The following is a 16661-nucleotide window of genomic DNA, read 5'->3' as shown; positions in this document are numbered from 1 at the left end:
ATTGCCTGCGTGTAGGTAAGTGCACCCGTGTCGTGCAGTGCCCACGGAGGACAGAAGAGGCTGTCAGATCCCCTGGAACTGGAGTTATGGACAGTTGCCTGTGGGTGCTGGGATTCGAACCCGGGTCTTCTGTAAGAACAGCCACTGTTCTAAACCACTGAGCCATCTCTCCAGCACTCTTTTTAATTTTTAAGAATGTATTTTATGTATATGACTATGTTGCCTGCATACATGTAAGTACACCTTGTACGTAACAGTGCCCACGCAGGCCAGAAGAAGGTGTCAGGTCTGGAACTGGAGTTACGGATAGTTGGTAGGTGCCATGGGGGTGCTGAGAACCAAACCTGAGTCCTCTGCAAGAGCAATCAGTGCTCTTAACTGCTGAATCATCTCTCCAGCTCCATATTTTATAATGTTTCTTTATTATTTTTATTTTATGTGTATGCGTGTATTGCCTGCATGTAGGTAAGTGCACCCATGTCATGCAATGCCTGCGGAGGTCAGAAGAGGCTCTCGGATCTCCTGGGACTGGAGTTATGGACAGTTGTTAGCTGCCATGTGGGTGCTGGGATTCGAACCCAGGTCTTCTGCAAGAACAACCAGTGTTCTTAACCACTGAGCCATCTCTCCAGCCCCCATATTTTATAATTTTCAATGTACAAGCTTTTCATCTTGGTTAATTCCTGAGTGTTTTGCTTATTTGTGTTTTTTCTTTTTCTTTCTTTTTTTTTTTTGTAGCCCCTTGGGCATGGGGATACCTTTATTTTCATATATTCAAGTTTTTTTTTTTTTTGTGTGTGTGTGTGTGTGTGTATGTTATTTTTTATTTTAGTTTATTTTAGGTTTTTGAGACAAGGTCTCTCTGTAGCCCCAGCTGGCCTGGAACACTCTATGTAGACCAGGCTGTCTTTGCTCTCACAGAGATCCACCTGCCTCCACCTCATGAATGCTGGGACTAAAGGCATGTGCCATCATGCCTGGTCTATGTAATTTTTAGTGAGATTCATAGTATTTTCTTTTTCTTTTTTTAACCAGAGAGGAATTGTTAAGAAAAAGAAAGAACTGGGGGCTGGAGAGATGGCTCAGTGGTTAAGAACACTGGTTGTCCGACAGCCTCTTCTGTCCTCCACAGGCACTGCATGACACGGGTGCACTTACCTACATGCAGGCAATACACGCATACACATGAAAATAATAATTTTTTTTAAGTTAAAAAAATTATTTTAAGAAAAGAAAAAGAGCCAGGCGTGGTGGTGCATGCCTGTAGTCCCAGCACTTGGGAGGCAGAGGCAGGCGGATTTCTGTGAGTTCAAGGCCAGCCTGGTCTACATAGTGAGTTCCAGGACAGCTGGAGCTACAGGGAGACGCTGTCTCAAAAAGACAAAAAAAAAAAAAAAAAAAAAAAAAAAAAAGAAAAAGAAGAAAAAGAAAGAACTGCTGAGATTGGGAGGGATTCCAAGGGAGGAGTACCCTGTTTTCTTAATTTCCTTCTCATATTCCTGATTCTTAGTGTATATAAATATAGATGAGTTTTATGGGGTTGGGGATTTAGCTCAGTGGTAGAGCACTTGCCTAGCAAGCACAAGGCCCTGGGTTTGGTCCTCAGCTCTGGGGGGAAAAAAAAAGACAAAATAAATATAGATGAGTTTTATATGTTGATTCTTGGCTTCTGCAAGATTACTGAATTTATATATTCCTTCTAAGTATTTAGGGGTATTTCTTTGTTTGCTGTAGGATTTTCTTTATAGATCATGCCATCTCTAAAGAGAGATAGTTTTGCTTTTTCCTTTCCAGCTTAGGTGTCTTTAGTGCCATTGTTGTTGCCTAGTGCTTCTAGGTTTTCTAGTTTTGTGGGATGGAAATGGTGAAAAGGTTTCCTATCAACTGCTGTTTCTGCATTTGTCATGGCTATGGCATTTAGTCACTTCACTAATGTTGGCTACTTTGTACATTAATTATTCTAGTCACACCTGGAAAAGTAGTTACTTTTGACTACTAAAAAAATTTGTTTTGAAGATTTATGAAAGTTTACAAGGATATCATTTGGGTAAGGTGGGATCTTAGTGGCATTGAGTTGTTCTAAGACATGCTGTTTTACACTTGCTGCATTGTGCTTGATATTAAGCAGTTCAAAGTAACATTGTAATTGACATTAACAATTAGGAAATCTCTCATTGTTCTGTTTATTGATCATGAGTCTTATTTACTACTTGATTAAATTTGGTCCTAGAAAACCACTTGCACATTTCCAAATGTTCTTTTGGTATAACCATAGAATGAGCTCAGTTCTCCTAATTAACAAGTTGTAACAACCTACACAAAACATTGTCTGCCACTGGGCAGTCATGGTGGCACACATCTTAACTCCAATCACTCTGGAGGCAGCAGGAGGCAGTTCACTTGTGAGATCATGATCAGCCTGGTCTACATAGTAAGTTCCAGGCTGGGTGGGACTACCAAAAAAACCCAAAAAACAAACTATATATATATATTACATAGGTATATATATCATCTGCCAAGGAAACTCATTAGAGACTCCTGTTCTCAGCACATCACGGAGGATGATGTTGATCCTCATCTAGGCATTGCTGTAAGAATGGAACAAAGTAGGAGACATTCAGAAGAAAAACAGGAGTTTGGTAACTATTATATAATTTGGATGAACTTTTTAGGTGCTCTTAGTCATTCTTAACATAGGTTTTTGGAAAATCCCTCCCAAACCCTAAGTTCCATGATATACCAGCAAAGATCAAACTTTGTGAGCATTTACTTCTAACAATGATAACTATCACAGTGTTAATATTAACATCATTTGTAGAGCTGATAGTAGGACTTTGTTAGTGACACATTAGAGTACATTAGAGTACAGGTACTCCTCAAAGAAAAATTAAGGGTAATCAAGAAGTACATCTTAATATCTGGATTTACCAAAGAAAAGACTATTTTTACTCTGCTGGGTTGCTGGGGTTTTTTAGTATCTTAATTATAATATTAGTACATCTGTATGTGAGCAAGTGAATACATAGAGTAAAATTTTAGATGACCAAGTCATGTCATAAATTTTGGAAATCACAAAATCATGTGAATATCTTATATATAGTGTATAGAATCCAGGTGTTAATAAATCTTACCCAGCCTCCAATGTACCTTATGGGATGTTTTAGAACTCAGTGGCCTTTGACGATGTAGCTATAAGCTTCACCCAGGAAGAATGGGCTATGCTGGATACTTCACAGAAGAATCTCTACACAGATGTGATGCAAGAAGTCTTTAGGAACCTAACTTCTATAGGTAAGAATATTCCTTTACTTAAATAGAAAACACTGATTCTTCTTCCTCCTTTCCTATCTCCCTCCCTCCCTCCCTTCCAGAATTTGGAAAGGACTCCTTTTGTGGCTAAATGGCATGATTTTCACTACAGTGAAGCTCAAAGCTGATGTTAATTTTTTGAAATTCATAATTAATGGTGTTTCTCCTGGGTCTCTATTTTAGAAAATGAGTGGGAAGACCAGAACATTGAAGATAAGGACAAAAGTCCTGACGTACATCTAAGGTAATTTGTCTTCACAAGGGAATACAATGTTTCTTGAGGGCAGCTTGGCATGCTATATAAATTTTAAACAAACCAAACAAGCACAGCTTTAAACATGTTAATAGCAATTTTATACACACATACACACACACACACACACACACACACACACACACACACACTTCAGTATAACACAGAGTTCAGTGTTTTCAAAATAGTTTACTTCCACATAGTACTAAGAAACTGGACACCACTGTTTTGATAATAGTGAGGAAGCCATGTTTGAGATCAGTCCATTTTCTTTCTAATAATTAAGAAATGCCAAAAAACTTGGGCTTTCTCTATTGGTTGTGATGTAAATCCAGATTTATTAATAAATAGAAAATCTATAATAAACTAGCCATTAATAATGTGTTTGTCTATTTGTATAGAAGTCATATGATAAATTCCATAAAAATAAAGACTATATTGGGAGGCAGAGGCAGGCAGATCTCTGAGTTCAAGGCCAGCCTGGTTTACATAGTGAGTTCCAGGCCATCTGGGGCTTCAGGGGGACCCTGTCTCAAAAAGACCAAAAAAATAAAAATATTAAAAAAAAAAAAAGACAATAAAAATAAATGTAGGCAAACTTTCAGTTAGATTCCGAATCTTAATCTGAAAAATAATTTTTTACTTTAATTAATTAATTTTATTGTTTCTGTCTTTCTTTGAGACAGGGTCTCACTATGTAGCCCTGGCTGGTCTGGAACTCACTATTGTAGACCAGGCTGGCCTTGAACTCAGAGATCCACCTGTCTCTGCCTCTTGAGTGCTAGGATTAAAGGTGTGTGCCACCAGTCCTGGTCTGAAAAAGAAAATTTTTAGTAGAGAGAAAAACCATCTGAATGTGGTTTATGTGTAAAAGTCTTCATATTTTCATTCCTTGATAGGCACATCATAACGGACTCTGGATACAACCTGTACGAAAGTGAAGAATATTCAGAGAAGCCATGTAAAATTACACAATATAGGAACTCCTTCATTTCTCTCATGAGTGTTCAAAGACATATGATAATGGACACTGGAAGTAAACCTTATAAGTGTATGATATGTGGGAAAGCCTTTCATTTCCCCAGTGAATTTAGAATACATCTAAGAACTCATACAGGAGAGAAGCCTTATGAATGCAAACAATGTGGTAAAGCTTTCAGTCATTCTAGTTCCTTTCGAAAACATGAGAGAACACATACAGGAGAAAGGCCCTATGTATGTAAACAATGTGGTAAAGCCTTTAATTGTTCTGGTTCCATCCGCAAACATGAAAGAACTCATACTGGAGAGAAGCCCTATGAATGTAAACAGTGTGGAAAATCCTTCAATTGTCCCAGTTATCTTCAGATTCACGAAAGAAGTCACACTGGAGAGAAGCCCTATGAATGTAAACAATGTGGTAAAACATTCAGTTGTTCTAGTTCCCTTCGAAAACATGAAAGAACTCATACTGGAGAGAAACCCTATGAATGTAAACAGTGTGGTAAAGCTTTCAGTTGTTCCAGTTCCTTTCGAAAGCATGAACGAACTCATACTGGGGAGAAGCCCTATGAATGCAAACAATGTGGTAAGGCCTTCTTTTCTCTCACAAGTGTTCGAACACACATGATAAAGCACACTGGAAATGGGCCTTTTAAATGCGATGTATGTGAGGAAGTGTTTCCTTTTTCCAGTGTATTTAGAAGACATCAAATATCTCATGCTGGAGAGAAGTCCTATGAATGTAAACAATGTAGTAAATGGTTTAGTTCTTCTACTTCCCTTCAGATACATGAAAGAACTCATAATGGGGAAAAGCCCTACATATGTAAACAATGTGGTAAAGCATTCAGTTGTCTCAGTTACATTAGAAAACATGAACGAACTCATACTGGGGAAAAACCCTATCCATGTAAACAATGTGGTAAGTGGTTTAGTGCTTCCAGTTCTCTTCAAACACATGAACGAATTCATACTGGAGAAAAACCCTATACGTGTAAACAGTGTGGTAGAGCATTCAGTCGTTCTACTTCCATTCGAAAACATGAACAAACTCATACTGGGGAGAAACCCTATGAATATAATGTGGAAAAGCCTTCACTTCTTCCAGTTGAAATTTGATTACTAGACGAAAGCCTTATGAATGTAAACTTTGGTAAAACCTTAATTTCTCTCACAGGTTTTTGAACACATAAAGCACATTGGAAATGGACCTTTTAAATGTAAGGTATGTGGAAAAGCCCTTCATAGTCCCACTATATTTTGAACACATCAGATAATTCATATGGAAGAGAAACGATATGAATGTAAACAGTGTGGCAAATCTTTCACTTCTTCCAGGTAGTCGCAAAACTGAAAGAGTGTGTACTGAAGAGTGGTCCTATTAATAAAAGCAATGGAGAATTTCCTTCTATTACAGTTATAAACACGAAAGAACTTGTACTGGAGAAGCTCTTTGAGTACAAATAAATGTGGCAAATCTTGACATATTCCAGTTGCCTTCAAAGAAACAAAAATACTCATTGAACAATAACCCATCAGAGTGTGTGAATGTAAGGAATATGGAAGAAAAAAGTTTCCCCATTTTTTTAGAAGGACACAAAAATGGATAATAACTAAGCATGTAAGAAAAGTGGGGAAAGCTTACAATGCCCAACTCTCTAATTATATGGAGGAACTAATACCAGATAAAACCCTATCAGTACCAATGTTGAAGAAATAATTGTTTTCAGTTTTCTTCAGACATAAGCATTCAGAGGAAAAAGCTGATAACTTCCTCAAGCAATGTGGTTAAGTTTTCAATTTTTGGAGTTTTTTAAAATTATGAAAGAAGGTGCTGGAGAGATGGCTCAGTGGTTAAGAATACTGGCTGTTCTTAAGAAAACTCAGGTTTGAATCCCAGCACCCACATGGCAGCTAACAATAACTCTAGTTCCAGGGGATCCGACAGCCTCTTCTGTCCTCCATGGGCATTGCATGACACGGTGCACTTACCTACATGCAGGCAATACACGCATACACATAAAATAAAATTTAAAAAAATTATGAAAGAACTCCAGAGAAAAGTCTGTGAGTTTAAAAAGATATCATAAGGCCTTTAGTTTTTCCATTCAAAGACATGAAAGAACTCATTTAGATAAAGACTGTTGAGTATACAGAAAGTTGGTATGCCTTCATATTTCTTATATTAAAAGGTACATGATACTGCACAGTGGAGAAGGACATACATATTACATTGACTTTTTTTTTTTTTTTTTGGTCTTTTTGAGACAGGGTCTCCTTGTAACCCCAGCTGGCCTGGAACGCACTACGTAGACCAGGCTGGCCTTGAACGCTCAAAGATCCACCTGCCTCTGCCTCCCAAGTGCTAGGACTAAAGGGGTGCGTCACCACATCTGGTATATTACATTGACTTTATGATGTGAAAACAACATTGCTTTCTGGGTGAAAGCATGGACTGTCTTTTTGTATTAGATTCAATTTTGTAGTATTTTTTGAGACTTTCTACAACTGTGTTAAGAGAAATTTGTGTATCTTGGTATAATATATAACAGTACTATCTAGTACATACAGTGTATGCATGTGTATATGTGCATCTATAGGATATACTATAGTTTGTACATTAGTAGTATATATTATATAACTTGTTTATATGTAATTAAAGTATATGTAATGAGTATTTTACTAAATAGTATTATACAACATTGGTGTATGCTATTGAAATCTTACCCATTTGTAGAATAAAGTATATCAGTGTTGTCTTCCCCCCCACCCCCACCAGCCCAAAGAATTACCCAGAACCAACCACATCATTCTGTGGGACCTAAAGAGTAACTCACATTTTACTTACTGCAAAACCTTCTTATCATCCCTATAGTTGGTTTTCTCTGCTATCAAGTGCAGTCCATATGTGGGCCTGCATAGCTTACAGTAACCTCTCCACTTGACTATGAGTGTGTATAATAATTGTTCTCGGTCTTATCTATTCAGTAATGGGTATTATGTTTAACTGTCCCCGTAGCCCTAGAGTACTAATTCCTCCCTCATTAATGGGGAAGGTATTGAAACCTTTGGCAAGAAACAGAAGGAGAAAACACCTAAGGATATCTGTTCACTTTAATTGCTCTTGGCTTACTGCTTCTGTGATACATTGAAAGACACCTGGGCCAGAACCAGTAATTGTTAATGGACTTTGGCTTTTGTCTGCACAGTACTAACTTTTTTAACCTGGTGTTCTCATCTCTTCTCCTATACAAACACACTCATCTCCTAGGCAGGAGTTGACTGTGTTCCAAATTGATATGCCACCCCCATCAAAGCATCATAAATAATTGATACTGCGCACTTGGTTACCAAGGGTCAGACTGCAACTCTGAGATCACTGAACTTAGTCTAGTCCCCACCACTGGTTACTAGGTGAACTGGTCACTGGCCATGTGAACATTATTAATGGACACTCCTGCTACAGGCCCATGGATAATCCTTTGTGAAGTTGCAGAAAAGACCACCGACCCTAAGGAGAAGTGACTCCATCTGGTTGCTTAATGAGAGTTTTTTCCTGTTTAGGCGAGAGCAATTCTTTGCTAATGCTTCTCTTGCTACTGTTATGTCTGTTGCTTCATGGTCCAGGTGGTGATAAGAAAGGAAGCATTTGATACCAATCTCTCCCAAAGTATTGGAGGAACTAACATCTATTCTCCAGTGCTAAACTCTAGCAAGTGCGTGACTGTCCTTAGCACTACTGCTTACTAGTATTGCACTGGTCTACTCTTATAAGAATAAGGTTTGGTATCCATCTGCAAAATGACCTTCCTGTCTGTGGTGCTAATCCCAGTAAGAATGAATCTTACTTTCATTATGGGTTACTGGACTCTTAAATTCTTCCTCTTAACCACGTAAATGAGTACTACTACTGGTAACCTGACGGAGACAAATACCCATGGACGCTGCAGTTTATCTGAGTAGAAATCCACAACATCCTAAGGGAAATTTGTATATTGTGCAGAATACTGTAGTTGTATAGAATGCTCAGATGGCAGATGGCTTGGCTCACCAGGACTCTTTCACAACTCTATTGGGACTGCTACAGTTGCCTTTGTCAGCTAGCCTTGTATGTGGTGCAGCAGCAAACAAGAAAGACCCTGGCCCAACAAAGTGAAAGGCCAGAACTGACTTCCAAAAGTTGGCCTCTGACCTCCACATGTGGCACGTGCTTACCTATACCAAACACACACAAATTTGAGTTTTTTCTTTTGAAGTAAAAGTAGAATAAATGTTCTTGTTATTACTTATGTTTACTCCCTAGGGGGATAGGTGTTAGTAATAGTGAGATAGATCATTTAAGGAAAATACTTTCATTATTACATTTTAAAACTTACTCATTTTCAGGTGGGGGCACATGTGCCACAATATGCATATGGAGGTCAGAGGACAACTTGTAAGGGTTGATTCTTTCCACTGTGTGGGTCCTGGGGATTGAGCTGATTGTCAGGCTTGGCAGCAAGCACCTCTACCCACTGACCCATCTGGCAAGCCCTAAAGAAAACCATATTGAAAGTGAGAGGTGGGAGCAGGAGGTTGGAGTTACCTGGCATGGTCACTGAACTGATGGTAATAGATAAGGATATATCCAGAAAAGACATCACACATACACACAAATTCTGTCCATTCCTTATATACCTGACTCTGTTTTCTGTCTTTACCAGTGTGCATTCAGAGACAGACTCTTATAATCAAAAAGTGCATTAAGAAGCCCATGGTAGATCATGTTTGTAATTCTAGCACTAAGGAGGTAAAGCCAAGGAGGATCAGATGTTCAGGGCTAGCCTTAGCTAAATAGTAGTTAGCCTGGGCTACAAGAGATTTAGCTATTTCATTTAATCCATATTTGAGTGAATAATTACCATCATGAATGATGAATTTTAAAAAATTTAAAAGAGAGGGGCTGGAGAGATGGCTCAGCAGTTAGGAGCACTGACTGCTCTTGCAGAGGACCCAGGTTTGATTCCTAGCACCCACATGGTGGCTACGAACTGTCCTTAACTCCAGTTCCAGGAGAATTCAAAGCCCTTTCTGACCTCTGCAGCATTGCATGACACGGGTGCATTCACATACATGCAGGCAATACACCCATAAAATAAAAAATAAAATATAAAAAAAATTTAAAAGAAACTACTGGAGTAATACCGGAGTGGCATATGATCTATATGCATCAAATTTGAAGATGCAGTTCCCTTAAAACAAGCTGTGCTGGGCATGGTGGCGCACACCTTTAGTCCCAGCACTCAGGAGGCAGAGGCTGACAAGTCAGTTCAAGGCCAGCCTGGTCTACATTGTGAGTTCAAGGCCAGCTGAGGCTACAGGAAGACGCTGTCTAAAAGACACAAAACAACAGCAACAAAAATGAAAAAAACAAGTTGTTGCAACAAGAGAACAAAATTTCCTATTACTCCAAAACTGAAATCAAGCTGGTGTGGTGGCAAACACCTTTACTCCAGCAGAGCCAGGGGGATCTCTGTGAGATTGGGGCCAGCCTGCTCTACATAGTTGTAGAGCAGCTGGGGCTACGGGGGGGGGGGGAGGAGGAATGGGTCAATAGATCACTAACTTAGCATAGATAAGCTGAAGTACTGCAAATACGGTGATAAAGTAGGAAGGAAGGAACTAAACAGGAGAGAAATGAATATGATTTTCATTTTAGAACTTCCTGGGAATGGAGGACAGACTCAGCACTCAGATTGCTGGGATTATGACTCCCTAATTTATAGATCTTTTAAACTCTAAAGTTAGTATTGCATTGTATATGCCCCATATGACTGCTGTGAGAATTAATGTGCATGCAGTTCTTAGTGCAGTGTTTTGTACGTAGTAAGCGCTCTCTAGTGCTATTAAAAACAGCCAAGTATATAGCTTGGTTGGTAGAGTGCTTGCCTAGCATGTACAGAACCCAGCACCATATAAACTGGGCATGGTGGTATACGGTAGTAGACACCTTCAGTGCCAGCCCTGGGGAAATAGAAGCAAGATCAGTTGAAGGTCATCCTTAGCTACATAGTGACTTCGAGGGAAACCTGAGATAAATGAGACCTGACCCCGAAACAACACAACCCTATGTATTCTATATGTTATAACTAGTATTTATTAAAAAGGGTCCCCAAAGAAAAAAATAGTAACACAATTTGTAGGTGATGTTATATATACCTGGAAAACAACAGATTTTTAAAAAAATATTATTTTTATTTTATGTGTGTGAGTGTAATGCCTGCATATATATAAGTGCACCCATGTTGTGCAATGCCTTTGGAGGACAGAAGAGGCCATTGGATTCCCCTGGAACTGGAGTTACAGACAGTTGTTAGCTGCCATGTGGGTGCTGGGATTCGAACCCTGGTCTTCTGTAAGAACAGCCAGTGTTCTTAACCACTGAGCCATCTCTCCAGCCCCAACATAACAGATTGTAAAGAAGATTTTAGAAGTATGTAACTTGTTTCCCCAGTTTATAGAACACATTTTTTATTAGTCTGGTCTGGTTTGTTTTTGTTTTGTTTTATGAGACAGGATCTCACTATGTAGCCCAGGCCTCAGTTTCTGGTTGGATTACAGGCAGGCACCACCATACTTAGGTAGAGGACTTTTGTCTATCCCCACATGCCGTCCTTACTCATAACCCTTCTAGCATATACTGTTTGTAGTGTAGATAAAGCCAGAGTTTTATTGTCCTTTAAAATATCGATGAATTTGGTGGAACATGATTCCTTCGTCCTAAGAAAAGCCCAACGCCTCCATTAAGAATTCTGTGACACCAGACGTGATGGCATAAGGAAGTGGAGGCCAGTTGGGGCCACAGGGAGACCTTGCCTTTAAAAAAAAGCTGTGACTTATCAATGAGTTTTACTATGTTTTTCTAGGTTTTAGAATTTCCTGTTTTTTTGGATTTTGTGTGTATGCACTTGACATTCTGCACTATGGCCAGTTTATTATTTATTTACTTATTTATTTTTGAGACAAGGTCTCCCTATGTAATCCTGACTGGCCTAGAACTCACTATGTGAACCAGGCTGGCCTCAAGCTCAGAGATCTGGGATTAAAGGTGTGTGCCACCACACCTGATGCCAGTTATTTAATAGGTCAAAATAAATCACTTTGCCTTTCTGTGTTTGGTCTATTCAGTTTACATAATGCTCTTGAAGTTTATGTATGACACAGGATGCCAGGGTATTTTTGCTATTGGTAGTGTTTTGAGACAGGGTTTCATATAGCCCAAGCTGGCCTCAAACTCATTATATAGCCAAAGCTGGCCTTGAACTCAGTCCTCCTTTACACTTCCAAGTGCTGGGATTATAGGTATGTACCATCATGCATGATGGGATTTTCTTGATTAGTAAGGTTAACTAATATTCCACTGTATGTGTGTACCATGTTTTTTTTGTCTATTCAGTGATGAATACTTAGGTTGATTGTACACATATATAATAAAATATATCATGAAAGTTTTTTTCTTTTCTTTTTGAGACAGGGTCTCCTTGTAGCCCCAGCTGTCCTGGAACTCACTATGTAGACCAGGCTGGCCTCGAACTCACAAAGATCCGCCTGCCTCTGCCTTCCAAGTGCTGGGATTAAAGGCGTGCACTACCACACCCGGCATCATGAAAATTTTAAAAAATTTACTTTTATTTTTGTGTATATGTTTGCCTACGTATGTTAGTGCACTTGTGTTGTGCAGTGCCCACATGGGCCAGGAGAGGGCATCAAATACCCTAGAACTGGAGTTACAAGTTGTTAGCCCACAGTGTGGGTGCTGGGAACAGAACCAGGGTCCTCTGTCACAACAGCTAATGCTCTTAACCACGGAGCCATCTCTCCAGCCCCTGGTTGTATATTTTTGATATTGTTGAATAATGCTGAGATGAACATGGGAGTACAAAACTATCTAACATATGGATTTCATTGTCTTTGTCTTAGATATATTGTCTCTGGATACATACCCCAAACTGGGCTTTCTAGATTGTATAATTTTATTTTTTTGAGAAACCTCAATGATGTACTCCAAAATGGTTGTACTAATTTACATTCCCAACAGTAGATCTCAGGGTCCTATTTCCTTCCCTTGGTCTTGCTTGCAGGAAGAATCTTTTTAAAGAAAAAGTCAAACTTATAGGAGAGAGTGAAATAGGGGTCTCCAGAAGCCAGGGACAGAGGTTGTAAGGAGGATGAGTACTGGGGTGTTGGTGGCAAACAGTACAAAGGTCTAACTGGAGAGGGGGAATAATGTCTCACTGTACAGTGAACCACTGTACAGTATAGTGATCCTAATTAATAATGTATTACACACTGTTAAATCTTATAAAGATTACATTTTCTTGAAATACTGGGGGTTGAGTCCAGGGTCTTGCACATGCAAAACAAATGCTCTACTACTGAGCTATTTCCCTCTCCTGAAGATTATATTTTAAATGTTTTGCAGGAATGACTGTTAATTAGCCTGATTTAACCTTTTTACAATTTGTATATCAAAAGATTATATTGTCAGAACTTTAAACTAAAAAATACTAAATCTGAAACTTCAAACAGTAAAAGCAAAAAAGTACAATAGCGAGCGTCCATATTAGACTAGCATAATCAAAAGAATTTCTAAACTTGAGAGTTGATTTGTATTAACTTAGATTTTTTAAAATTAAAAAAAAAAAAATGAAGACAGCCCATGAGACTTACAGAACACCAGAAGGGAACATATGTTTGCATGTGAAAATTTAAAAAGGTGAAGAGGAAAATTCCTGAAATCTCCAAAGATAATGGATAGCCAGATAGAGATGCTCAGAGAACTCTAACTAGATTAAACCAAAACAAATCATAGAATACAAAATGAATCAAGAATACAAAATGAAAACTCTAAAAACAGGAAATGACATCATTTACAAGGGAAAACCCATTAGGATCACAGATTCCTAGCACAAACCTTACAGACAAGGAAAGAATGAGATAATATTCAAAATACTAAAAGTCAATTATTTGTTTCCTTTTTAAAAAAACTATATTTAGCTGGGCGTGGTGGCACACGTCTTTAATCACAACACTCGGGAGGCAGAGGCAGGTGGATCTCTGTGAGTTCGAGGCCAGCCTGGTCTACACAGTGATTCCAGGCCAGCTGGGGCTGCAGGAAGACCCTGTCTCAAAAAGACAAAAAAACAAAATACAACCTCCCCCATATATTTAGCAAAATTAGTCTTCAGAAATGAAGGAGAAATAGTCTGCCCCAAATACTCAGAAACAGCATTACCATCAGCCTAGATCTACAAGAAGTATTTAAGGGTATGTGCACCTCAAATGAAAAGTAACTAGCATCATTAAAAACACATCGATGTGTTTGTTTGTTTGTTTGTTTGTTTTGGTCTTTTTGAGACAGCCCCAGCTGGCCTGGAATCACTATGTAGACCAGGCTGGCCTCAAACTCACAGAGATCCACCTGCCTCTGCCTCCTGAATGCTTGGATTAAAGGTGTGCTCTACCACGTCCAGCCTGAGAATCAAATCTTAAAATGAGAGGAAATACCAGCACACAGAAGTTTTTGGAAAATTTTTTATTGTGCCTGTGATGTGCGAGGTGGACACATGTGCCTTGGCATGCGTGTGTAGGTTCAGAGGACAACTTTCGGAAGCTGGTTCTCTCCACTGTGGGTTCTAGTGATCAAATTCAGGGCTTGTGTGGCAAGTGCTTTTACAACAACACTGCGTTATCTCATTAGCCCTACCAATACATTTAAAAAAAAAAAAAAGATGTAAAGAAGAAAAAGTACCATCAAAGAGACTACAGTTAACAAAAATGAGGCAGTTCATGCTTATCAGTAATTATCTTGAACGATAGTGAGTTAAATTCACCATTAAAAAGCCACAGGTTGGTTGAATGTTGTTTTGTTTTGTTTTTTTAAAAGAGCATGCTGTTTCCCGCTGTTGCATTAACTTCTCAGATGTGAACAAATGCCTGTTCACCCCAGATAGGGCATCAAGGACAGAACAGTGTAAGAATTCCACCAAAGTCCAACTTGATGAACCAGTGAGTTTATTGGGCATAGGTCAGGGGAATTATTTACAGAATCGTGGATAACCCCAGAGCAGCTTTATCATCACCAAGTCCCACCTCATCAAGGATGAAAACCTCATCGTGAAGTCCACTTTCAGTTAACCTTCCGTTTCTTATTTACCCGGCTAGTACCTCTCAAGATCACTTGCAGCTGGGAGGGAAGTGGGAAAGAGTGATGATGGGAATCCCAGATAACAGATTTATAAATTGGGCTTATCTTATCTTTTTATCTTATTTCATGTAGTCCTTGGGCAGGGGGATTAGTCTTCCTCTCTGCTGCTAGTTTCTTTCATATGCTAATTTTTTTGTTTTTTTTGAGACAGGGTCTACTATGTAGCCCTGGCTGGCTCTGGAAATCACTATGCAGACCAGGCTAGCCTTGAACTCACAAGAGCTCCACCTCCCTCTGCCTCGTGTGCTAGGAATAAAGGCATGAGCCACCACACCTGGCCCTCATATGCTAAATTTGACCTCATTCTCCACCCTACTCTCCCACCACAACTTCCCACAGAGATCTGTGGTCTCAGGAATCTCTTGGAGGAGTTGAAGGATGATTTGTCTTGTGTAACTTTAAAAAAAAAGTATTTATTTGTATGTATATGTGAGTGCCTGCATGTATGTATGTGCACCAACCACATGTGTGACTGGAGCCTGAAGAGGCCAGAAGGCACTGGATCCCCTGAAACAGAGTTACAGGTAGTTGTGAGTTGCCATGTAGGTGCTAAGAACTGAACCCAGGTCCTCTGTAACAGTAGGAAGTACTCTTAATTGCTGAGCCATCTCTCCAAACCTCTTCTGTGACTTGTTATATGATGATGAAGGGGTGTAGTCTCTGCCTCAGAGACACCATGGAAGTCCTTATTCTATACATTGGTAGGAGAGGGAGCCTTGGGTCTCCTATAGGAGGAATTGGCTGGAACTCTTCCATCAGAGTTTAGTTTGGAAATGCTATATCCTATAAGACCCAGTTTGTACAAGGAGACTAAAAATACAAGGTCTAAACAAGAATAACATGATTATGCAAACCAAAGACCCCAGGTCAGGCAAGAACCCAGGAAAGCCATGACCATGATTGTCCCAGGACAGCCATCCTTATATAGCTTCCACTAGCGGTGAGATTCCTTGGACTGTAAGAAATAACATACACTACTGATTATATATTGGGAATATGGCAAAATACAAAAGAATTAGAAGGAATCCAATGGTGGAATAGATTAAGAGGAACATAATAATTATTGAGTACCAGTAGTGCCAAAAGAAAAATAATGGAGAGGGCTGGAGAGATGGTGTTGGGTAAATTCATCCTCCGAGGAAAAGAGAAGCGGAGCACACTGGGAAAAAGGAGGAGTTGGCACCATTTTGGGAGCAACGAACAGCAGGCGAGTAAGCCAGCCTGCTGTGGACCCTGTGGACCCCGCAGGGACCTCAAGGGATGAGATGGTGCACAGACAGCTGGTGAACTTTGGGCTGGGCATGGTGAGGATCTCAAAGCTTAGTCAAAATGTAGAAGATGAACTATGGGAGCTCATGCTTTGTAAGTCACCATTTCCTGAATGTCATATAAACCATGCTAAAACCCAAGTAACAACAGATACTCTATTTGTTAGCCCTGGGACCTCAGAGGGCATGGGCAGGGGTCTCTCAAGAAGAGGGAGGGGAAAATTTAGTGGAACAGGTGGCTTAGCATCTAAGAGCATATACTGCTTTTCCAGAGGACCTGAGTTTGAGGACAAAGTTACAATTACTGACTCTGTGTGTGTGTGTGTGTGTGTGTGTGTGTGTGTGTGTGTGTGTGTGTGGCCACCCCTCTAGTCCCATAAGGACAATAGCACTCTGCTCACTAAGAGTTCACAGGTTAACAGGCTCCCATGTCAGGTGGCTCACAATCATCTATAACTTCAGGTTCAGGGGATCTGATACATTTGGACTCTGCAGGCACCTAACGTCCACATACCCACACATAGACACACAGACACACACAACATGGAGAGAGAGAGAGAGAATATAAATAAAAATAAATCCAAAACACAAAGGTTACAATTAC

General features: G+C 39.6%; 1 protein-coding gene across 4 annotated transcripts in view; it reads left to right on the top strand.

Moving 5' to 3' along the window:
• The window catches only part of LOC103739498 (zinc finger protein 709-like), a 33769-nt gene that overhangs the window by 2921 nt on the left and 14187 nt on the right, over positions 1-16661 (top strand). For 2 of the 4 annotated variants that reach the window (XR_003850520.1, XR_003850518.1), the window contains exons 2-4: positions 3165-3291; positions 3493-3553; positions 4462-5768. Coding sequence is in view for 1 of the 4 variants with exons in the window: in XM_008839948.3 (XP_008838170.3) it covers positions 3165-3291; positions 3493-3553; positions 4462-5662 (1389 nt within the window). In the remaining 3 variants the exon portion in view is untranslated. Of the gene's footprint in view, positions 1-3164; positions 3292-3492; positions 3554-4461; positions 7127-16661 lie in introns of those variants that run through there. The other 2 variants (XR_003850524.1, XM_008839948.3) reach the window with 2 other exon arrangements.

The sequence above is a fragment of the Nannospalax galili genome, unplaced genomic scaffold (genome assembly GCF_000622305.1).
Source record: "Nannospalax galili isolate Female #2095 unplaced genomic scaffold, S.galili_v1.0 scaffold730, whole genome shotgun sequence".
Classification (NCBI taxonomy): domain Eukaryota; kingdom Metazoa; phylum Chordata; class Mammalia; order Rodentia; family Spalacidae; genus Nannospalax; species Nannospalax galili.
This window is presented reverse-complemented; position numbering and strand designations above follow the sequence as displayed.